The 25,705-nt window shown below is 38.7% G+C and overlaps 1 protein-coding gene across 1 annotated transcript in view; it reads left to right on the forward strand.

Annotated features, from left to right (window-relative positions):
• The window catches only part of ADAMTS19 (ADAM metallopeptidase with thrombospondin type 1 motif 19), a gene marked incomplete at its 3' end in the record, with an annotated part of 395,950 nt that overhangs the window by 188,564 nt on the left and 181,681 nt on the right, over nucleotides 1-25,705 (forward strand). The window contains exons 10-11 of the mRNA XM_082272872.1: nucleotides 5,070-5,220; nucleotides 19,775-19,876. Coding sequence (XP_082128998.1) covers nucleotides 5,070-5,220; nucleotides 19,775-19,876 — 253 coding nt within the window. The remainder of the gene's footprint in view (nucleotides 1-5,069; nucleotides 5,221-19,774; nucleotides 19,877-25,705) is intronic.

Raw genomic sequence — 25,705 nt, forward strand, 5'->3', positions numbered from 1 at the left:
GGATGCCACGTTGACTGGCATGAGAAAACCCCACTCCCAAAGGTGTTCTGGTTTAACCATTGGCCGTGCAGAGACTGCTCAGGCTCTGGTGTTAGCTGCGGTCACTTCTGGTGGGGAGTCTGGGAACCTAGGTGAATCATATGACAAAGGAGGATATGTATGCTCTGCAGCCATATCTGGCTCCTGAAAGTTACTCTCAATTTGTACACTGATATACTGTATCTACTGTTCTGTTCTCATATTCTCTCATTTAATGATGCCTCTTTTGTAAAACCTCTTGCAATATGTAAATCATCACCTATAAATGAGCTAAGGCTTTCAAAAAATGTGCTTATGTATATATGTGACCAAAAGCATCTCTTAATTTTCTTTTCATGACATTGTCTGTACTGTGTATTTCCATGGATGTTGTTAGTATCAAGGAGGTAATTTTTAGGTGCACAATGAGTGCATGCAATGTTAGAGATGTGACAGGATTTGTTTTTCCTCAACACTGCCAATGAACTTTAAAACAGACCTATTATTTTTCTATACTGGGGCAATTTCCAGTTTAATTTTATCTTATGCAGTATTAGCTATGTGTACTTACCTTCAATTTGCTCTGCCACTGCTCCATTTTTCATTGGCCCACCAATAAATTCCTGTGTGAATTTTTTCATCCTTAGCACCCCCCCCCCCCCCACCAACAATAGAGGACAAACAAATAGTGCCACAAAGGAATCTGAATGCATAGTTAAACGACTTCATTGTTTCTGTTGGGGTTATATAAATAAGGCGCCCCATCAAAGATTTGAAGACACTGCAATTATACAGTGGGTTCCTGTTTTTTATTTTTATTTTTTTTTTTATACATATGCACAATCTCCCTACTTCCACATGGCAGCTCCCAGACCTGGCGATTTTTTGCACAGGCACAAAGAACAGCATTACACTATTTCCACATGTTCATCAACCATGAATCCCAATTCATAAAAAATCCCAATTAATAAAAAATCAGGTCAACAAATATGTATAAAGCGTGATCAAATAGTCCCAACTAGATACAAAGTCCCAAATGAATTGGCTAAACTGTCATAACATTCCGAAAACAAGATTCCATACTTGTTACCGAACTACACTGAACAAAATTATAAACAAAACACTTGTTTTTGCCCCCATTTTTCATGAGCTGAAATAAAACCAGTCAGAAAACCAAGTCAGAAAACCAGTAAGTATCTGGTGTGACCTCCATTTGCCTCATGCAGTGCAACACATCTCCTTCACATAGAGTTTATCAGGTTGTTGATTGTGGCCTGTGGAATGTTGGTCCACTCCTCTTCAATGGCTGTGTGAAGTTGCTAGAACTTGGCAGGACCTGGAACACGCTGTCGTATACGCCAATCCTCAGCATCCCAAACATGCTTAATGGGTGATATGTCCGGTGAGTATGCTGGCCATGCAAGAACTAGGATGTTTTCAGCTTCCAGGAATTGCGTGCAGATCCTTGCAACATGGGGCCGTGCATCATCATGCTGCAACTTGAGGTTATGGTTGTGGATGAATGGCCCAACAATAGGCCCCATTCAAAATGTCATCAATAAAATGCACTTGTGTTCATTGTCCATAACATACGCCTGCCCATACCATAACCCCACCGCCACCATGAGCCACTTGATACACAATGTTGACATCAGCAAACGGCTCACCCACACGATGCCATACAAGCTATCTATCACCTTTCCTGTACAGTGAAAACCAAGAACATCCATGAAGAGTACACCTCTCCAAAGTGCCAGATGCCATCGAATGTGAGCATTTGCCCGCTCAAGTCGATTATGACGACAAATGCAGTCAGGTCGAGACCACGATGAGGATGATAAGCATGCAGATGAGCAGAAATTCCCTAAAACGGTTTCTGACAGTTTGTACAGAAATTCTTTGGTTCTACAAATTGATTGTTGCAGCAGCTGTCCGGGTGGCTGGTCTCAGACGATCTTGGAGGTGAAGATGCTGGATGTGGAGATCCTGGGCTGGTGTGGTTACACGTGGTCTGCGGTTGTGAGGCCGACAGCTGTGGCATTGTGCTGTGGGATAAAACTGCACATTTTATAGTGGCCTTTTACTGTGGCCAGCCTAAGGCACACCTGTGCAATAATCATGATGTCTAATCAGCATCTTGATATGCCACACCTGTGAAGTGGATGGATTATCTCGGTAAAGTGCTCTCTAACACAGATTTAGACAGATTTGTGAACAATATTTGAGAGAAATAGGCCTTTGACATAGAAAAATTCTTAGATCTTTTAGTTCAGCTCACGACAAATAGGAGGGAAAAAAATGTTGTGTTTAAAATTTTGTTCAGTGTAGTTAATAAGTATGGAATCTTGTTTTCGGAAAGTTATGACAGATTAGCCATTCATTTCTTATAAATCAGTATATATATATATATATATAAGAAAAATGGGGAATTAAAGATGCGGACCTATTTCAAGGATGCAGATCAGAATGGACACATTCCGAAAGGAAGTTGCCATCACCCAAGACGGCTAAGTGCAATACCTAAAAGTCAAGATGATGAGAATTAGGAGGAACTGTGATGAGTAGATAGAATATAATACACAAGCAGCAACCATTATTGAGAGATTTAAAGAAAAAGGATTTAAGTCTAAAGATCTAGTTAAAACAAAGGAAGCAGTTAAAAAATTGGATAGAAATGACATGTTGAAAAATAAAGGAAAAAGAGTTAAAGATTAGGGGCTGGCCTTTATGACTGGCTTTAATAGACAATATAAACCAATAGAGAGAATAGTACAAAAACATTAACCAATTCTTTTGAAGGATGAGATTTTAAATAAAATATTACAAAAAAAAAAAAAAAAAAACAACTTATCTATACTAAACCCCTATACCTTGAGAAATAGGCTGCAAAAAATGTTGTTAATTCCCCTAAAAAGACCACCAGAATTAGGAAAACTACACAATTTGAGTCTCATGTAAAGGGGAAAACATTTGAGATAAATATGCTTATCACCTGTGGGGGTACCCACGTTACCTACATTCTAGAATGTTCATGCACGCTTCAATATGTAGGTAGAACTACCAGAAAGCCTGGGGTAAGACTTTGTGAACATGTAAATAATATTAGAAAACAGTTTTGAAATCATAGCCTGTCCAATCATTTTAGATTAGTCCATAGTAGGGATCCCAAACTGTTGACGTTTTGTGGGATAGATAGGGTAGAGCAAAATTGGAGAGGGGAAAACCTTAAAAAGCCATCTCCCAAATTGAAACAAAATGGATCTATTTGCTAGTAGTTTAAGTCCTAAAGGGTTAAATATTGAATTTGATTTAAATATTTTTTTGTCCATTTGGTGAATATAAATAGCGCAGTATATATTAAATGTTAACTTATTATTATTACAACCTATTTTATGTTTAAATTATTTTAAATTATTTATTATGGAGTATTCCGTATGATATATGGGGCATAATAGCAGGGAATAAGAGTAGAAAGTAGCAAAGTAGATTATTTCAGAGGGGAAATAACATGGTAGCATGTGACTGTTAGTCACATCAGTGAAAGGAGTCCATTCATAGGTGTGCTAGGGACTGGGGTATTAAGAGTAGGAAATAGTAGGTTAATGTATGGATATGAAACTTAGTACAACCAGCAGGAAATTACATATCGGTCATGTGAGCGTAAGCAGCTGGCTCATTGTTATATACAGTATTAAGCTAAGACACCGGAATTCCCTCTCTTTGATAACACCCTGTGGTTGGGGCAAAACGTGTTGACGGAAGTTCTGGTTCCTTAGTGACGTCACATCCAGCAAACGGTGGAACACACACGAGATTGTGATGAACCAAGGGAGTTTTTTGAGCTAGCCAGTTGCCCTGTTATTCATGATTTTAAAATGTGTATTCTCTGGAATACTGTAAGTGTGATTTTATACTTTTATACACTAAAAAAGAGCATACTAAACTATACCTATTCTCTCCCTCTATATATGAGTAGTGAGAGTGCAAACTTCTAGGCATTGTACCGCCCACATAGGAAGACTTTGAAGCTATGTGGTTTCTACATCTACCAGCATTAAGCACATTAGACCCACATGCAATACTGCTGTGGGTCCATACAGCCTTTAGAGGCACAAAAAGGGGCTTTGTGGAGCACATATCACAGTGTAATGTAATCGTTTGGAGCACTTTAGCATTCTATAGTTTTTATTATTCGCACACAAGCACTTTGGATGAAGAAAGCTTTAATATGAATTGAAAGTTTGGGACTTTGTATCTGTTAGGGACTATTTGATCACACTTTATACATATTTGTTGCACTTATTTTTTATTAATTGTGATTTTTTATTAATTGAGATTTTTGATTGGTGAACACGTGGAAGTAGTAGTCAGTGTTTTGCACTGTGGTTTAATGCACTAAGCAGTGGGACAAAGTGACAGTGGAGTACAGGTTCTTTTTAAACCCCACCAAGTTGTGTATTCAGCCTCTATATGGTCTTTCACATGCATGTCTATGAACAAAAATATGGCTGGTAATATTTTTATACATGCAATGTCAATTGTGTGTTGTAATACAAAAAATTCTGAAAATGTTGGTAGGTATTCACGTGAAACTAGGGAACTGTCGAAAAATGGCAAAATTTAATTTTCTTTTTTTATTTTGCCTAACTTATTTTTTTCGAAATGATGAATACAAATCTCAGTACGGTTTTACTGTTAGTTAATAATACTTGGCAGCCCTGCCTGGGATTGTCCTTGAAAATGTGGGACAGTTGGCCAATTTGAAGAGAATTATGGGAGTGTGTTCAGGTTCAGCCAGTTCATTCTAGAAATTATTGGTAACTCTCCACTGCCCATCTCTGTTCTAGGGCAAGTCTCTTCAGATGTTTTGGATTTCTGTTAAACAGACAGTCAGACAGTAAACAGTGCTTTATTCCCTATTGCAGACCTGAATAAAATTGTAATAACATTTGTTATTTGACTTTTTATTCATAAAATGCATGTTTATGGCAGTTTAATCATAACCAACTCTCATTTTGTTCTTGTTTTTTTAACACTGCTTGTGTTGCCAGGTCAAAATCCAGTAACTGTTTGCTGCAGACAAATCCCCAAAGCATCAGCTCTGTCATTATTCCCTCCAAGCTGCCAGGCATGACGTATACAGCAGATGAACAATGTCAAATTCTCTTTGGACCGACGGCATCCTTTTGTCAAGAAATGCAGGTACAGTGCATCATAAAATGTCTATAAAGTCTATTCTATAAAACACATGTTACCTAATCGCTGACTCTGGGGATAATAAGTGCACTCTGAAAATGAGTTTGTGTTTTTATTGTGTTTTGTCATGTTGGTTAGGGCTTACGGTGTAAGCAAGAACAGAACATTTTAAGAGATTGTTTGAAATATGTGTTTAAATGTGCATATTAAAAGGTAAGATTTGGCAAAATACACATTTAAAGGGAGTTTCTTAAAGAATTGAAACTCCATTATACTGCGGCTTCTTTGTGTATTATTTTGGAGGGGCCTCTTGCTCCCATACTATACAAAAAGCGCTAAAAGGGGAACTCCAATTTTGTAGAGAGGGTGGAGGGGAGAAAAGTGAGAGGGTAGAGTGGGGAGGGGAGATAGGTGAAATGATAGGGGTAAGAGGGAATTGGAGAGAGCGTGAAGGTGAGAAAGAGAAGATGAAATAGGATAGAGGAAAAGATATGAAGGGAGAAAGGTGATTGGGAAAAAAAGAGATAAGATAGAGGTAGAGGAAGACAGGAGAGAGGAGAAAGGAGAACAGTGAACAAAGAAATAAAAGGGGAAAAAGACAGAGTGCGGAAGTTGATGAGGGGCAAGAGGGGAGGGAACGAAGGTTGGGGACAGGAAAGAATAAATAGGGTAAGGGAGAGGGGATTAAAGTCAGGAGCTAATAATGTGTTTTGACCAAGTTAATCAAAATATGACAAAGAGAATAAAGCAATATGTAACAATAGATATTGATTTTCCCTTGTTAGCAGGTCCGTACACTTGAGAAATACTGCTTTTGCATCATATTATATATCGTGTGCAACCGGCTTCACTATATACAAAACATACCATTTACAGATGCGTTGTTAATAATTATGTCAAACATATGAATGGACTAGTGTTGGGCGAACGGTCCGGACTAAGCATAAGTTCGGCTCCAATATCGTCGCTCGTTTGGCGTACACCCAAATTTGCAGAGCGCAAGGCAGTATATTCGTACGCTAAGTGCCCCACAATACACTGCGTGCTGCACAGTGCATTCTAAGCCATGATTAGGCAAAGCTTTGTCCAATTTATGGCATAGTGAAAAGCTGGTTGTTAAGGAGCCGGTTGCTGCGTTCTTAACAACTGATGAGACATCAGCTGTCAAGGAGCTTCCCCGTTGACACCTGAATGAAAAAAACTTTGCTGGCAATAGAAAAATGTGAAAAAAAAATGGCTTGGGGGTCTTACCCAATCCTTACCAGGCCCTGTTGAGTCTGGTAAGGCTTTTAAGGAGATCCCCACCCCAAAATTTAAAAAAAAAAAGGCAAGAGGTCCCCCCAAAACCCATACCAGATCCATAGGTCTGGTATTTAATTTAAAGGAGAACCCCCACGCCAATTAATTTTTAAAAAAAAGTATTATGGGATCCCCCTAAAAATCAATACCAGACTCTTATCAGAGCATGCAGCCTGGCAGGACAAGGGCTCTTCCTGACAAACCTGAGCTGTGATTGTGGGGGTCTGCGGGCAGGGGCCTTATCAGAAAAAAATCAGGGAGCTCCCATTAACAAGGGGGCCTCCAGATTCCAGTCCCCCTATGTGAATGAATATGGGGTACATTGTACCTCTTCTCATTCACCAAAAACAAGTGTCAAAAAGGAAAAAAAAAACACACACACACAATTTTTTGACAATTTCTTTATTAAAAATAAAGAAACAATATCCCCGGATATAGATCCATCATCAATCACGATGCCCACCGTCACCGATGAACCCAAAAAAAAAAGCTCCTCCCATGACGAAGTCTAACCGCCGTTTAACAGTTCCTAACTAACTTTTTTTTTTGGAGGGGTCTATTGGTAGAGGTGATTGACAATGGATCTACATCGGGGGACATTGTTTTTTTATTTTTAATAAAGAAATTGTCAAAACTGTGTGTGTGTTTTTATTTTCAAAACTCATTTTGCTGAATGGGTTCACATGGTGGGGCTTTGTCAAAGGGAGCTTCCAGGTTCGGATAAGCCCCAAGCCCGCAGACTCCTACAACCACAACCCACAGTTGTCGGGAAGAGGCCCTTGTCCCCATCAACATGGGGAAAAGGTGCTTTGGGATGGGGGGGCAGTGCCCAACCAGTCGCCCTTTGATTGGGCCCATGACCTCCTGCCCTGGGATGGAGGTTCCGCAAGCCCAGGTCACAGGTTTTCAAGCCTCTATCCCAGATCATCAGTGTTGTGAATAAAGCCAGGGGTAGAGCAAGCAAAAAGCTGTGGAGCACAGCCGCATAAGCCGTTGCTTCCTGTACAGTGCCGGCTCCTGTCACTGTGATACCAAATGCACTCCGCCTGGGACAGCAACAGCCAGTGATACCTGAATGGAAGACTTTTATTAAAGGTAAGCTAATTACTAAATTACAGTGTATAGTATAGGGGCATATCTAGTCTGCAGTGGTTACTGGGTTACTTTCAAACTGATCTGAAGGTGCAGCGCAGTTCATCTGTGGGTTACCTGCACTGAGCCATAGACTTCTGTTATTACCTGCGGGTTTGTTGTGCTTTCAGAAAGTGCACCCCTCCTGCAGGATATAATATAAGCCCATAGCAAAGTGCAGCTAACCTGCAGGAAAGCCACAGGTGCACTGTGCTGCACCCGCAGTGTGGGTAACTCCCAGTGCATCAGTGTGAAAGCAGCCTCAGTCTGACCTAATTAGACCCTTCATTCACCTCTATGGAGCGGCAGATGTAAACACCTGCCTACCTCCGATTCGATCTGCTAAAAAAAAAAAAAAAAGAAACAGAAGGAGATCTGTCCCCTTATGTATGGGAGGATTGGATCAGAGGGCCCATAGAGTAGAGTGGGCTATGTCCATGTACGTTCTGCATATGCAGAGTGGGCACAGAACTGTTACCCACCCGCTCCACTGATTGTGGCCTACGACTGGTTACTAAGTTACCAAGTGGCCCCTGTTGTTCAAAAGGTTTGGCACCCCTGTACATGGGATATGCTTCAAAAGATATAAAATGTAAAAAATCTGCATTTGTATAAATTTAGATTATGAGAATGAATAAATCATGCTCGTTCAAGTATCTCATCTCAAATATGTTGAAAGAATTAGCAATTTCCATGGGGTGTACTTACTTTTTCAAATGACTGTATTTGAATTGTGCATCATCTACATGGAATATGTATAAAATGATGTAAAATGTTGTGGATATACCAGATGGATAGCTATGGTATGGTATGTAAGACATACCCATATATCCTCAGGTTGAAGTGGCTTAACCAGCATGATGGCTGCAGCTGCAGCATTTACTCAGTGCCAAAAATCTTCAGCCAGTGAAAGGTTTTTCTGTAGAAGTGATCGAGCGGCTTCACAGTCACCTGATCACTTCTACAGGGCACGGAAAGTACCCCCAGCTGCTGCCGGCCTCCATCATTAAAGTCTATTTTTACCTAAAAATTGGTGTTTTAAAAATGGCTGAGCAAATATTGTGCAATATATAAAATTGCAACAACTACCATTTTATTCTCCATGGTCTCTACTTTCAAAAAATATCTAAAGTTTTATGGGTTCTAAGTAATTTTATAGCAAAATGCTGCTTTTCACAATATGTGAGAAGTGTTAGAATTGGCCTGGGGTAAAGCGGCTAAAGATGAGGGGGGGCATGTGGCTCTTCATTGCTGTTCTAGACTCATATTATTTAGTTTATTTAGTAAGTTAATAAAAAATCTATTGGCAATGTACAAATATTAGTACACACAACTGCCAATTAGATATTAGTCTGTTGTTAAGTCAGTTGAGAAATTATTTTGATAATTATTTTGCGCTGCTAGAGACTGCATGTAAGCAAGTAGTTCAAGAAGATAGGAAGGGGCTTTCCATAGATGTTGCCAACCCCTGTGCATGAGTAAGTGACAGTGTCTCTATAATCTGTAATATTGAGGAACAGAAGAACCCTATCGCTAACCCTGACCTTTTATCAGCAATGCCAGCACTGGCATGCACTGACATAGGGAAAAATTAATGTTAGGTGTGTCTTTTTTTATCAACAAAGGTGCTGATTTCCATGTCAACACTTGTCATGGTGGCCACATGGCACTGTGATTTTTTTTTTTCTCATGGAAATATAAGGGGAAACATGTAATTTTGCAGCAAAATCACTCCACCAATCAATATTGCATTGTATGCCTGTATATGTGAAAATAGCTAATGGGTTTTAAAAGCACAGTTCTCTGTTAGTTTTAATAGAATGCAGGTGTACATTGGATAATTATTGTGGTAGATATTTTGCATGATCTAACCTATTTAGTACACATACCTGCATTTAATGGGTCTTTTGGGGTTTTGTAAATTACCATTTATCGTCAGGATAGTTTTGGGTGAGTGGTTAAATGGAATTCAAACGTAACAGGTACTGATAATTGTTATTAATGACCTCCAAAGCATAACTTAGAGGTTCTCTGAGTATATGCAAAGTATGCTCAGCTGTCAACTCTCCATGAACTCCACGTCAGTATATCTGGTCCGCTGAGTATTTTAATTTACTTGTAATATTGGTATGAAAATTTAAATGCGATTAAGAAGCAAGGCCATAGTTATGGCAGGTCATGCAGTTGTTACATCACTTTACTGTACAACAGAACACATGTTCCTAATTGGAGACAAGTTCCAGAGTGCTTTGGAGAGCTGAGGCCTCCCTTGAAAATAGTACTGTAGGGTCCAGTAATTTCTAATTACATTTCTTTAAAGTATGCTAAATAGAGAAATCTATGACTGCATTGCAGCTTGTATATTTGCACTGTGTTATACGGCAGATATGTGTCAAGCCGAGGGCCAGCAATGAGCGCAGGCATGACACTGCTCTGGCACACAACAAGAGCTACAAATTCAATTTCTCCCCTGTTACATATCTGGAGAAACAAACTGCTGAATGGACAAGTAGTGGTCTTTTTTTCTTGCCTTTTCAAAACAGTTTATTGCTGTTGTAGCATACTAAATTAGCGGCAAACTGTAATCTAGTTTGAATGCCTGAACTGCAAATCCACCTAGGGTTATCTATACCCAGTATTGTGATCCAATTTTATCATTGACACTTTTTTAAGAGAGTCTTATTGTTCCCCCTCTACCACTACCACCGCACACACACCAAAAGACACATAAGTGTATTAATTTGCTAGAAATACATGGTAATTTTTTGACTGCTCAAACTTTTTACTAAATTGATTGTCAATTCATCACTAAGTAGCAAGCAATTTCTAAACTGATGGAACAAATTGCTTCCTTTAGTTTAAGCTACACAAACACACTGTAAACGATTCACACTGTAAAATAATAGATAATCAGCCAAGATATCCCACAGGGAGTCACTGTAACTTGCACTTTACTAAACAGGTGCAAATTTAGAAGCGGTAATGCAAAGTTTAGAATGACAAGAAGCATGCATATACTGCAGAATAAAAAAAAAAAACAGATTATGAAAGCTGCATAAACATGGACTACTTCACAGTAATGTCTATGTGGCTCAATCGCGGTAACCTGTGGCTGCATAGCATAATCTCTTTAAGACTCTATAACAACAGAAAGTCTAGCTGAGAATCCCTCCATCATCAAAATAGTTGAGGACACAATCAAATGCTTGTGATTATCCTCAGAAACAGGGTCCTCCCAGTGACGTCCAGGGTAGCTCTGGTAACACAGGGGAACAGCTTTGATGTATCCAAGGCCCAAAATAAAATGGTCACCCCACTGAAATTGAAGTATGCTTGTAGCAATTGGGAAAGAGTTACCCAAAGTAGCTGAGTCTTTCAGAAAATCTGTTATTAGCCTGCTCACACACCATTTTCTTTGTACATTGTGCAACATGTATATGTTATTATAATACCCACGTTTGAGGGTACCAAAATCTCCCTTTTAGAGTCCCCCAAGACAAATTTGGTTTCAGTTGCTAAAATATAATTTTTAAGTGGAGTTGGTCTTTATCTTGTCAATACCATTGGGGGGAGTGATTTGGTCCTTATTTGGTTTGGTTCCTTTATCTGAAGAGAGGAGCAAGTGAATAATATACAATGGTGCAAGTATATGCCTTGTGTAACACATATAATGCCCATCAGTGTCCCTCTACGATAACATTTTGATGGGATGTACATAAAGACAGCTCAGAAGCAGAGCAAATATGTTGTCTCATATTCACATGGGAGGAAGAACCTTGGAAATTGTTGAAGTAATGTATAAAGAGGAAGCTGGGGTGTATCATACAAACAAGGTCAGGGCATATTACAAGTATTGTTTCCTTATTTGACTTACCACCTAGTGCATACAAAATAGTTTCTGGACTGATGACAGTGATCTGGCATACTGTACCTTCCAGAACATTTTATAAGCAGAGAGGGAAACAAAAAAAAAAAGGATCACACTTTTCTTGAGCTAAGCAGACAGCTGGGATAGATAAAGTAAAAGAGAAAAAAAAGACAGATATGGAGACATTGTAAGTGAGCATCGGGTGTAATGTTGTAAATACACTTCTGAAGTCGCCTATGCTCTGAAAGAAAATTTTATGGCTCCAGGTTGAAAACAGCTTCAGAATTTTGTCAAGACTGTCTATAATATCTAAACTGTCCAAATGTCTGTGATTATTCTGTGATACATGCAGACTTATTTCATACAGATGTGTTGACTGCAGTGTAGAAAAAGTAACATCTGGTTTCAAATCATTTCTTAGCACAAGGATATTTTTTAAAGTGCTAACTTGGAACATATTTAAAAGAACACCATCTGTTAATTCAGCACAATAATGAGATGTATAAACTACAACCCCCATCAACAAAAAGTGTACTTCCAGTCTATTCTAATTGCACATTTTAAATCATTCAACTACACACTTAATTTATGCATGAAACAGCTCATTATTATTTTAATGTAGTCTTTTTTTTTTTTTTCTTCGTGTAGTACAGGGTGAACTTTTCAATTTCAGCACCCTCAGGACATGGACTTTGCTGAACTAGATAATTTTCTGGATCAGTAGATGTGCTGGGATGCAGAATTCCAGACATTGGGACCACAGCCAAATTAAGACATTTTCTGAATCATGAGTGGTTCCAAATCAATTACAATGTTTATACAATGATTTAAAGGGTAACTCCACTTTCGTGGGGAAAAAATGGCAAAAAAAGAAAAAACTATTTAGTGTATACAATTGTGACACAAATAATATTGTAATTAAATGTTATTAAAAAATACCTTTCCTTTTCAATCAGTAGCTGTAATTTTCTGAAAGTGCAATGCATTATGGTTACCTGGAGATGTTTTGTACACAGAATGTGTACTGACCACACCCCAGAAACATCATTTCCTGCTTGTGTGATTGGCTCACCAATTTTCCCAGAAGTCTGCCTAAGATACAAGTCAGATTTCTGGCAGTCTCAGCAACAAAAATGTCATTCTCAACAATAATGTCTCAATAGAAACACGGGGATGCAGGCCCAGCAGTTTTCCTCATTAGATCTCTGCAGCTTCCACAGCTGACAGATAATTAAGAAACCACTCACATTTGACCCACTCAGCACAGAGGCACAGAGGAACAAACAGTTATTTCTTCAGAATAAAAAAAAGGTAGAAATCTGCAACAAAATCCTTGTAATGTACATGTTTTTTTCTCAACAAAAGTGGAATTACGCTTTAACTCCTGGGTACAATTAAATTATTCTATTCTAGTCTTATTTATATTAGCAGATTAATATTGTGTTTATATGAATCAAACATTAAAATAAAATTGACAAATATAAAAAGGTTACGTTTTCCATTTATCTGGGATATTTTATGAAAATTTGATTCTATTACCCAATTAGCATTTAGGGTTATAGAATGCTTAGGTTCAGTTTATACTAATACTAGTTTTAAAATTGTGGAGTAAAATAGTGTTATCCAAAGCAATCAGATTCCATTTTTTTCCAAAAACATTCCTCTTTTTTACTTAAAGTGGAACTTCACCCAAAATAGAAAGTTCTGCTCTTCCTCCTCCTGTCCCCTGCTCTTGAACTTTTGGCACATTATTTTTGTGGGCGGGGAGGGGGCACTTTTTTTTGACAGGTGGGTAACTAGTTTTGACATGCGATATGATCAGAAGTTTGTGTCCCCCCCCCTCGGCCGCAATCCTCTGGGACATATCACAGTTCCAGGAAGCTGCGGGACCATTCACACAGTGTGGAGCGGCTCCCACATGCACAGTGGGAAGTCTGCTGTGAAGCTGCAAAGAGTCACAGCCAGCCTCCCACAGGAAATATGTAGGCACTGGGAGCCCGAAGACGGGCAAACAACTGGACCCAGATGAGGACAGCACTGGTACCTGGCCAGTTGGGTGTCTGTTTACTTAAAAGTGAACAGCTACAGCTTTTGTAGCTGCTGATTTTTAATTTATGGAAACCTTGCTCATGACCCTCTTTAAGGTAAAAGTTATATCTATTGTTTTGTATTATGGGTAAAAATTGGAAAATGAACCCTAAAATATTTATAGGGATCATCAAGCTTCTAGCTTCAAGAATCAGCTGCAATGACAATGACCTAGCTTCCAAAATTGCTATATTTATTCTATTACTCCAGAATCAAATTTTACAATTTATTTTGGGACAATGCAAACCCAGACTCCCTAAAAATACACGTTTTCAAAAAGACAATTCATAGATTGGGTATCTCAATCTCCCAGGAAACTACCATGCAGTTTAATTGGCTCAGCTTATTAAGTACCCTGGAAACTCTACCTTGGGTGTCTTAATATGAGGTTGACTGTGTACCCATTCTTAGGAACCTCAATGACAAACCCAATCATGTCATTCTCCTAAATTGTGCCCATACCTACCCCTCCTATCTATAATTAAAAACCTATTCTTCAAGAAAGTTACCAGCTTACACGATTTCTGGTAGGATTTGTAGGTATTTTTGTTAGAAAAGGGGACAAATAAGAAAAGTTAATTTTTAAAGTTTGCATATACTTGAAGCACTGTTTCAGTGTATACTGATTGTTTTTTCTTGCTTTCTAAAATTGCTTTGAAATAGCAGCAGTAGGCAGTGTCCCACTTTCACAAAAAAACAGCCCCGCCATATAAAATCTAGCAGCATGTTTGAATTAGAATGGTGGGGACTAATGACACTCTAAACTGTATATCTGGTGGCTCAGCTGATAATCAGCATGTGATCTTTTTTTTTTTTACTGCTTAAAATAATGCAGTACTGCCATCTGACCAATGAAGATTTAACACACATGTGATTATATAAAACAGGATGATAACAAAACACTTATAATAAATGTGTAGGGCAAATGGTGTATATTGTATAATGTAAATATAATGTTGGATACATTTTTATTTTTTGTATTTATGTATCTGAAAAACCTGCTTCCAGAGGTCTTGTCAGACGTTTCAGTCAGACAGGGTGAGCCTGGGGAAGGCATCTACTGCTGTGCTCACTCTTTAAAAAACCCATGGTGTTTGGGAATTCTAGCACTCCAACACCTTGACGGTGCACAATGCGTGAAAACACACAAACATTTTCTGGACCATTGAGGTGCATTTCCAGCCACTTTAGTTTGAGTGGGCTGCTTAACACAGTGCCCCATGTTACCCAAATCTAACCCCTTGGTCACTTTTGCAGTCAAGTTTGAGAAACCCTACTATATGTTTGCTATGCATTCCCATTCACAGAGCATGCATAAAATATATATGTTTTTAAATATATTTCTCAGGAGAAGGTGTTATGGCTGATTACAAAGTTTTTTGAACAATGTCAATGTTTCTCCAAAAACTGGTCATACATGGCTCAGTTTTTTCATTCAGCCAACGGGCTGAACAAATAAAATAAAAACTAAACAAAACCAACTCCCCCCATCCACACATTCAAGTAGGATACGGGAATCCTCCATACTGTGTCATTTGGTTCTGACAACAGGACTCCACCACTATCAGAATATGCTGATTGAAACAACATTTTCCAACAACTTCTCTCTAAAAGGAACAGCCATAAATGGATCAAAATTTGGCCAGTCTCTGCTGAACAGGTTGAATTTTGAACCATTTATAGCCAGCTGAAAGTGTTACTAAAGTAAGATTTTTTTTTTCAAATTAAAAAAACAAACATTATACTTACCTGCTCTGTGCAATGGTATTGCACAAAGTGGCCCCGATCCTCCTCTTTTGGGGTCCCCGGTGGCGATCTTGGCTCCTCCTATTTTTATGTCCACCACAGCCAGCCACTTGCAATGGGGAGAAACGTGGTCTGCACGCTCTCGTCCTGCGTGTCTATGGAGCCACGCTACATAATCTTACACAGCGGGATTTAGGTCCGCCCCCCACTTCCTCTTCACTGCATTTGATTGACAGCAGCAAGAGCCAATGGCTCCTGCTGCTTCTCGAATGCTGTGTGAAGAGGAAGTAAGGGGAGAATAGATGCAGCCATGCACAGCGCTGATCTCTTCTCCTCTCTCTTCCCCTTCACACAGGGGAAGGGGAGCACAGGAAAATCTAAAATGTATTTTACCTTAATGCAAACAATGCATTAAGGTAAAAAATGTTTTTAGGTTTAGTAACACTTTAAGTCTGTCCTAAATAACATACAATGCAAGAATCCTAGTCTCTAAATCTGTAATACTTTGTTAGGACAAACAGTGTTCACATCTAATTACAAATGATAATGAATATCTGCTTGCACAGTATAGATAGTATTAATTATGGCAAACGCGGTTGCCCAGCCCCCTCATAAACTCATACCCCTCATAAAGAGTACTATGTAGGATTTTCCTTGTTTTAGGGTTCAGAATAGGTCATATAAAAATGGTAAGCTGCAATTTTTTTGTTTTTTTTTAACTATGCTATGTGAATGTAACAAATATAAAGAAGGTGTTATCCCAACTTGGCTGCAAAAGTGGAAATATACTTTAAACAATACTTGCAATATTATTCAGTGTTCATTTTGTTTTTCATATTCATAGCTGCTCTTTCAGTGCTTATTGGACAAACTAGACTAAAATCAGCAATCTCTCTGTTTCCCATTGCTACGGTGTAAAAATACAGAAAGCAGCTGGAAACTGCAACACTCTACTTTTTAAGCAGGAAAAGCAATTCATATGAAAGAAAGTGCAGAGACAGCAATCAATTAAAAGTGTACCATGCACAAAGTAACCAAATTAAAGAGCTAAGCTGGCCATAGAAATGAGAAGACAAATGTCAGCTGGATTGGACAGCAATCCTTTCTCTAGTGGGTCAGACATATGACAGGCAGTCTGATCTGTTCTGATCATTATAGTTTCCTGAGAGGCAAGCAGCAGCATCTGACCACACCACTCTTCTCCCTCAACTGCTCAAATTCTCCAAAGACATAAACACTCAAGTGTTTATCCTTATGCTTTTTTGAAGGTCTCTGCACATCCAACTATCATCTGAGAACTATAAGCACTCCAAACGATAAAGAACCCATTCATTCCATTGTGCTGCATTAGCACACGCATGATATGCAGTTTTTTTTACTTTTCATTAATTCAATAATGCTTTTTGAAGTGCACTGCCTGTGTTGTGCATTCGTTGTAACATGCGTTGCATTCTGTGCATTCTGTAACTTGGGTATTACTGCAGTTCAATACTGTTAAAAGTCCCTAATCCTAAATTGTAAACTGCATGAAACATAAAGTTTGCCATCAATTGTTGGTGCTGGCATCTTCTCTCTTTTTTGGGTGTTGGTCTTATGCTGGCCATGCTTGATTTAAAAGTTGGTCAGTATAGCAAGGACCAGCTTAATTTTAGCCACTACGGTTGACCACCCTGTTGGATAAAAGCCACTTAATCAGCACTACAGGCAACAGTGCTGATCTATGTATACTGACAGTAGGGATGTCTCCCCACTGTCAGAATACAGTAGTGCAGCGTGGAGGATTCCCCCATCCATATAGAATATTAGAAAAAAAAAAAAACATGACCCTTAAAAAAGACAGTTTTAAGCCATCTTGATTGACCGGTGTGGGATGTTGTCACTCCCACCAATGCACAGAAGCCATTCATCTCAATACACTGGCACTGTGCCGCAAATGCATACTGATCTGTGCATGCAAACAGACAGGTAAGTCTGCATGTCTCTTCTGCAATAAAGAGACTGCTTGTTCACATTTTTTATTTTATTTTTTTAGTTTTGCTTTAGGAATATAATTTGTATGGTTTTATCTACAAAAGTTTTTGAATTCTGTCTGAGGAAGACATTTGTGAAAGTCTCTGTAAAATAGATATGAGGAAGATTTTTAATACAAGCATATAGTATAACATATGATGTATTCTAGTAAAAGCAGTGATATCATTTTTCATATTCATAACATATCTCCATATGGATTTCAACATCATTTTCTCATTGTGGATAAAGTGCTGATCTGTTTGTATCCGTGACCTGGCTGTTAATAGTGGCTTGGTTTCTTGGATGCTGTTTTCCTTGTTTATTGATTTTATGTAAGCAAAATATGATTGACTTATTCCAGCTGTAAGCATTGCACATGTCTTGGCAGAGCACTTTTTCAAACATGTTGAGTATATTCTATAATACAATATCGAAAAAAAATAAAATAAAGAATAAAGGTCATTCAAATGTCACTAAGAAAAATATAATAATGCCAGATATTACATGATGGCATAAGTAGATGTTATGTCATTGTTCTGTAAGAAAAAAGTTAGGGATCATTAGCTCCTAACAGTATTCAAATATGCAAATAAATAATAATTGGTAATGACATTAGACTGTAAGCTTCTTAATGACTGAGATTAAAGTGAATGGCTCCATGTACATGTTAAATCTGATAAATTATAAATACATACTTCCTCTTCTCGTTTCTCTTTTTTTCTTGTTGCCTTGTATACGATAAATTAAACAATTTTCCCATTTGAAGTTCAGTTTATGATCTGCAGGTGGTGCTGCAGAGCCAGGCTTTTTAACCCTTTGAATTTCGGAGTAAATAAGTAAAAAAAAAAAAAAAGAAGCAAAACAGGCATGTCATTAATCTGCATTGAATTTAATTTGAATATACTTATACACTTAAACTATATTAACTCACATATGATATATAATGATAATGTGGCACACAAAGAATAACATTTCTGATACACCCCCATCAACAAGAAATATTTTTAACTAATTGGATGGACTTCCAGTGACCCCAAGTTTACAGTGTATGAAGTTATAAAGGATCATTTGAAAACGTGATGCTCTGCTGAACAGTCCTAATTAATGCTTAAAATCTAAAGTATACTGTACATCCAGCCAAATTTTTTTTATATTGTGGATAGAGTGGGGAAATGTTAGAATCCATGTCTTTTTTTTCTGCTATCCTTAAGAGATTTTCCCTTCAGTTACCACCACAGTGGTTTCATCAGAATAAAACTAAAAAAAAAAAAAAAAATCTGCACAAAGACCCTAGTGGTTCTAGCTTCCACTCGCTCTACTAAAAAAGTGTTTTTATGTTTGTCTGCATGACTGTTTTAGGTAAGTGAGAAATGTGTGATGGATGTGCCAAGGTCAATGTAAATTTTATAGAAAGGCAGAAGTTTTTTGTGAAGAGTAAATTTAGAAGGGAATAGAAGAGAATAGATATCATATACTGGAGAATGTAGATAGTGCAGCTGTGCATGGTAGCCAATCAGCTTCTAACTTCAGCTTGTTCAAATTATGTAGGCCATGAATGGGTCGAATTCTGAAAGAATTTTCTTTCCAAAATCAGAAATTTTGTGTGTTTTGTGATCAACCAACCAAGCCTTCAATTTCACCTCATGTTGCTACGGAAAATCATTTTCATGGCTGTAACTTTCTTTTCTTTTCAGGTCACAGCTCATGCACATTTCTTTTTTCGATTATATTTCTTGCACAACTCTCCTATCATTGATTAGAAATTAGTTTGTTTTTCAAAAAATTCCAACATGCCCGATCACTCAACTTTTATGTCTGCGTGAAAACCGGCCTTGCTGCTGCCCACTAATTGTGCAAAATTTGAACAAAAATTAGTTAGGATTTTCGAAAGAAAATTCTTTCGGAATTCAACCCAGGTATGGCCAGCTTTAAGCTTTGACAAAAAAAACAGGAAGCTGATTGGTTTCTATGCAGAGCTGTATACCAGATTTTGCACTCTTCAGTTAATTCAGTTAGTAAATAAACTAGATAGATAGATAGATAGATAGATAGATAGATAGATAGATAGATAGATAGATAGATAGATAGATAGATAGATAGATAGATAGATAGATAGATAGATAGATAGATAGATAGATAGATAGATAGATAGATAGATAGATAGATAGATAGATAGATAGATAGATAGATAGACCTTTTTTTTTTTTAAAGAAGTGACCACAATAATCTTGCACAAAGCACAGTAATCCTTATCTCTGAATCACATTTGCATTGTTAAATGTATTATTCTTTGACTAACTATGAAAGGATGTACCTTTTTAATTTATTCATTACATACTTAAAATATATCTGTCATGTGTTATCTTTATGAAAGATATACCATAAATATGTACCTGCCATTTTTAACATATTTTTTAGCATGTCATTTGTACAGGACTTTGGTGCAAGCTGGATGGGGAAAAAGAGTGTAGAACAAGAATGGATCCTCCGATGGATGGAACAGAATGCAGCACAGAAAAGGTACTGTAATGTTACAATGTCTGTAAGGTTTTTATTTTGTCTTTCTGCCTTTCCCGATTTACTTTGCTTTTGTCTCTGGGTCAAAAAGCAAGAAAGCTTTTTCATTTTGGATAGAGTAGGAAAAGTTGTAAACCAATGTCAGTTTTTTTTTTTTTTTTTTGCCAAACTGGGGAGATATTCGTTTACTTCCTATCCTTTAGACACAACAAGAATTAAGAGGAATACTTTCAACAGTGGCAGTTGTCACAGAAACATTTCTGTCCATACCATATTTTTTCTCTTTTCCTATTCTGGTGACAACTCAATTTTTTTGATTTCCTATCACGTTCAATCCCAATGACAATGGCAACTAGGACAAAGAGGGAAGCTGAATCTCATCATTGAGAATAAAAATTCATCACAAATAAATCATTCATCACAAACTAAAAGAAAATAGTTTTGGCCTTAGATACCCTTTTAGTTGGTGGAGAGCAATAAAACAGTAAAGCTTGACCTAAGATTTTATCCTTTCCCCATTCTAAAAAAAAAAAATTCTGAAAAGGAAATTTTATATGTGTACCAAATCTTATATGTCAACCCAAAATTTTGAATTTTCTTTTACTTTCATTTTCGATGATAATGGCAAACAGGACACATAGAGGGGGAATCTCCCTAATGGGGACAAAGACAGCAATATAAACTGACAGGTGTTCTAATTACTTTCCACTCCAAAATCAAAAGTTTTGCCTTTAATTACACTTTAATGACTGCTTGTTCAAATATGTTGAACTGCTAACAAGAGAATATTAGTAGTGTTGGTGCCTAAACCCACTGTTCTTTTTTCATCCTTGCTCCTGGCTACCATCTGTGTTTACTTCCCTGCCTTCCCAGGTACAGGCTGCCTTAGGATGATGCCCTCCTCCTGTTAAGCAGTAAATCTACTATAAGATGGGTGCAGTAGGTGCTGGGTTATTTGACAACCTGCCATTTACTGCTGTTTTTTTGTTAGAGGGCTCTAATAGTTTTCTCTATCCCTGAGGGCACTATGTCAGCCACATAGTAGTATTCTCCACCCCTGGAATACAATGTCACCATTAACCTCCCACTGATTGGCAAAAGGAGGTGTGGCTTGTGACCAGACGGCTAGCAGCCATAGGGAGCTAGCCAATGGGCTCTTGTTTGGGCCATGATTAGATGCTGCAGGCATGAAGGTGAAGACGCTCCCTGTCCTATGCCATTCCTCTTCCTGGCTAGGTGCACAGGTGTGTGTTACATGTGAAGCAGGTATGCATAATATGTATTTTGTCCCTCTGTATGAGGTCTGTTTCTGGCTATGGCACAATCCTCTTCATCTTATCTAATTTTGCTAATTCTTGGACATGAGCCTGCACACAGAAAAAAAACACTAAAGAAACACAAAAAGTAACAGGTAGTTGCATCTGAAGTTGTTTTAGTTTCCAAAAGAGTGCCTGTCTAAGCAAGTGCTATAACATTTCAGAGGCGAGAGCCCTGGACAGAATCTATTTGACCAGTCTGTAGATGAAGGTTCTCTGCACCATGTCAGGTCACCCTATTCTAGCAAGCACTTGTCAGCCAGTCATAGATCATAAAATATTAACACTCTGCAAAGACTACTAAGAAGCATAGTTGTAGACAAAAAGGGCCTCTAAGTCCTTTTCCAATTATGGCAATTCAAACAGAATGCATTTACTGGGCCTGTGGGGCTCAATTCTTACCTGGGAAAATGAGTTTGTGGTTGATGTCTTAAAGGGGTATCACAAGACAAAGACACAGAGGCAAGTGAGGTTTGTACTTTCTTTTTTTCAAAAAGTGGTGGAATGTGTGCAGGTACAGTATGTTTCCATACCAAGGCATTAGCATCCAGGAAAAGAGGTATAAATTCATCAGAGGAGGATGCCAGTCCACCTCCAGCACCCAGATTTGAAATTGACTTGTTTTCAGAAAAATCATGGTCAGAATAATGTGAATGTTCTTCAGCACAAAGCATCCTCTGATTGGCTGAGGTGGATGGGCTAATGGATGGAGCTGCAATCTCCAGCTCAGGCCAATCAGAGAAAGCTATGTATTCATTCTCATAGTACAAAGCTCCCTGTGAACAGTATTGACTTAGGCTTAAATTATGTAACCTTGAGGTTCCATCTGTGCACCTTATCTTCATGGGTCAATATATACAGTCAATCCCATGGTATTGCAGTGGGAAGAGGGAGAGGTTATTACAGTCCAGGCAACATGAACACTTTTTTGTTTTTCCCTCAAGCTCAAAGTAGGGTATTTCACCTCCCTCAGAGTTACAGGCTAGCCTTACAAGAGGAATGGTAGCATTTTGGGCAGGCTATGAAAAAGTGCCTGTTGTGGCTATTTGTAAGACTGCGAGTTGGAGTACATCCAACACCTTTCTTCCCCACTATAACCTGGACATCAGATTTGGCTTTGATAAATCTCTAGGTGGTTCTGTTGCTTCCTTTGCATCAACTGTTGTGTGTTTTTTCCCTTCCTTTTTAAGATTGCTAGTATGTTTCTTTGTAGGTTGACATGAGAGGGGCAAGGATATGTAACCTTGTTACTTTAAACTTATCAACATTTTCCATTCCTTGCTCCTCATTTTAGCCATGTGTTCCCAGCCTTTTGGCCACCGTAAGATCTTGTGTTTGAACAGTGGAGTTAGGGGCTAACACACTTTTTCTCCGTAGCTCCGTAGCTAGGAGTTGCCTCAAGGGGAGGTCAGAATGTAGGAGCTGACCTATAATAGGCTAACAGGAAGAGGAGCTAGGAAAGGAAAATTAGAGTAAATATAAATGAACAAGTTTATGTAATATATATACAGTATATATATATATATATATATTTATATACTGTGTGCGTCCAGTCACCAAGTTCATTAAAAAGCTTTTTACTCACATCTATTCAAAAGAAAAATGTTTACCTCATGGGGGATTTAGCACCACCTGCAGCAGGAAACAGAGCACAGCCTCCTGGACATTATGGTCTGTTCAGGCTCCTTGTCTGTTTCAGCACAGGCGCTAACTCTCTCACAGAGGCTTGGCCAGTAAACAGACTGCTCCCTTGCCTCACACCTGTCTCCTGTCATGGCCTTAACATTTTAGACTTGCACAAAATATACTGGAATTAGGGAATAAATATATTTATTGCTTACCTTTTCTACTGCAAGGTTCAGCCTCTCCTGGATAAAAGTCACCATCTAAAGCACTAAAGATGTTTTATGAAAGGTAGCAGGAACAGTTTTTTTTCACATCTGCACATTATGTTTTTTCCTTGTTATTTTTTGTATGCATACGCTGTTTTAGCTGTCTGTGAATATATATGCACATGAGTTGTTGGGTATTTGTGACACAGGGTGGTATGTTTATATACTGCATATATATGTATAGACAGGGTACACCTTAGGGTTTCAGTGCTAAACTAGCGCTCCCTGTTTTGACAGGTGGAAGAGCCCTGGACAGAATAAAAGTCAATCAAGACAGGCCTCTCCTATTGCTCACACCATTTGCCAGTTGTCACCACAACTAAAGTCATGATGTTATGAGGCTAAAACTCCTGTAAGCATAAACATTCTGCCAGTTGTGGAAGGAGGTCAGCTTCCTCATCCCAAATTCCTGCTCTGGCCTGGTTGGACGGGGTTGTTTGCTGGGATTTTGCTGCCCCAGCTAACAGAATTGTCTGCAGTCATGTTTGAAAGAGGTAGTACAGGATAAGGAGGCAGAGGACCAGGAGGGAAAGTCATCTATTAAAGAGGATGTAACTGATGGCATGTTTAAGCTATCTAAGTGTAACGCTCCTGCGTTTTATGTATGATGTGGATTTACAGCTGCAGAAATATTCCACTTCAGTAGTCATGTAGAGAAACGCTGAGACACCAATCCCAACTCCCAAAGACTCATCATGTGTGGATGATCTCAATTCAGCAAGTAAATACACACACTCAATAAGATGTTCCTAGAGTGACTTATGTATATAGTAACACAGTGATGATAGGCTGAAGAGACAGGTTGGGTAGTGATGGTAGATGACAGACACTTGAAAGGAAATGTTCTTGAAAGTAAGATAGTAGCAGATGGGATGCAGATAGGTTAGCAATCATGTATGGTAGCAGATGATAGAATAGCAGGTGAACATACAGAAGAGACCAACCCAGTGCAAGAGCAGATGGTAGTAGGCTCAAGAGCTAGCAATCTTAGATAATGCAGATGTAATAATAGTCCTTAGTATGCAGAGCTAGATAGTGTAAGCTTTAGTATGAAGGTTATAGAGGTTTCCCCTGTGGGGTACTTATCACTAGTAGCAATGTAGCAGAGGAGAGGTTCGGCAAGAGCGGATGATCCGGTAGCGGGATACAGGGATCAGAGCAGCGTAGTTCCGACAGCGAGGTATGCTTGCAAGCATGAGAGCTTCAAGACAGGTTAGCATCAAGGCACAAAGCAGGTTGAACGAACACATGTGAGTGAGAGCTAGTGATTTAAATAGCTGTTCAGTCCGGCGCTCAGTGATGACAGCATCAGTCTTAAAGGTGTATGCGCACCTTACCAAAAGAGAATGGTGGGGCGCATACACTTAGGAAAAGAGTAATTAGGGTACCCAAAGGTACCAGAACATTACAGTACCCCTCCCCCCTTAAGGCCGGCTCCTGAAGGCCTCTGGAGCTGGTTTATCTGGGTACTTCGCATGAAAATTGCGGATTAATCTAGGGGCATGTATGTCAGAGGTGTTTAGCCAGGTGTCGTCTTGGGGCCCATAGTTCTTCCATCAAACTAAGTACTGAAGTCTTCTTCTGTGGATACGAGAATCCAGAATCTCTTTTATCTCATATTCTTCTCCACCTTCAACTTGTACAGGAGGAGGAGGTGGGATAGTAGGCCTTATTCCTTGGTCAGGAACATGGGGCTTCAGTAGCGACACATGGAAAATGGGATGTATTTTTAGGTCTATTGGCAATGTAAGCTGTACTGCAGCTTTTCCAATAAGTTTCTTGATTGGGAAAGGTCCCAAGAACAGAGGTCCAAGCTTTTTGCTAGGGATTTTCAGTCTTAAATTTTTTGTTGAGAGCCAAACGAGGTCCCCGATAACATACTGAGGAGAAGGTCTTCTGCGAAGATCATAGTACTTCTTTTGTTGACTATGAGCGTGTGCAATGGTAGTATTAAGCAGTCTCGATAATACTAGTCTTACATGTCTTATATGTTCAGACAGGGATCGTGAATATATAAGTATATCGTCCAGATATACCACAACACAGACATCTAGTAAGTCTCTGAAAATATCGTTTATAAATCGTTGAAAGGCTGCAGGGGCGTTGCATAGCCCGAATGGCATTACAAGATATTCGAACAATCCGTATCTGGTTCTGAATGCAGTCTTCCACTCGTGTCCATCACGGATTCGAATGAGATTGTATGCTCCTTTCAGGTCCAATTTTGAAAAATAGGTAGCTCCACGCACCTGCTCAATGAGCTCAGGGATAAGCGGTAGAGGATAGCGATCTTTTATTGTAATAGCATTCAATTGCCTATAGTCGATGATAGGCCTGAGACTTGAGTACTTATTGCGGACAAAAAAGAGTCCTGCTGCTGTGGAAGAAGTGGAAGGTCTAATAAAACCTTTTTTCAAATTCTCATCCAAATAGTCTTTGAGATGGGAAAGTTCATCCTGCGAAAGAGGATAAACATGACCGAACGGCAATTTGCTATTTGGGAGTAGATCAATACTACAATCATAGTCTCGATGGGGAGGTAGTGCTTGAGCATTTTTCTCAAGAAAAACCTCAGAGAGATCCTGATAACATAGTGGTGCAATCTCATCTGTCACCACAGACAG

Source organism: Pelophylax lessonae, assembly GCF_965119305.1.
Source record: "Pelophylax lessonae genome assembly, chromosome: 1".
NCBI classification, from domain to species: domain Eukaryota; kingdom Metazoa; phylum Chordata; class Amphibia; order Anura; family Ranidae; genus Pelophylax; species Pelophylax lessonae.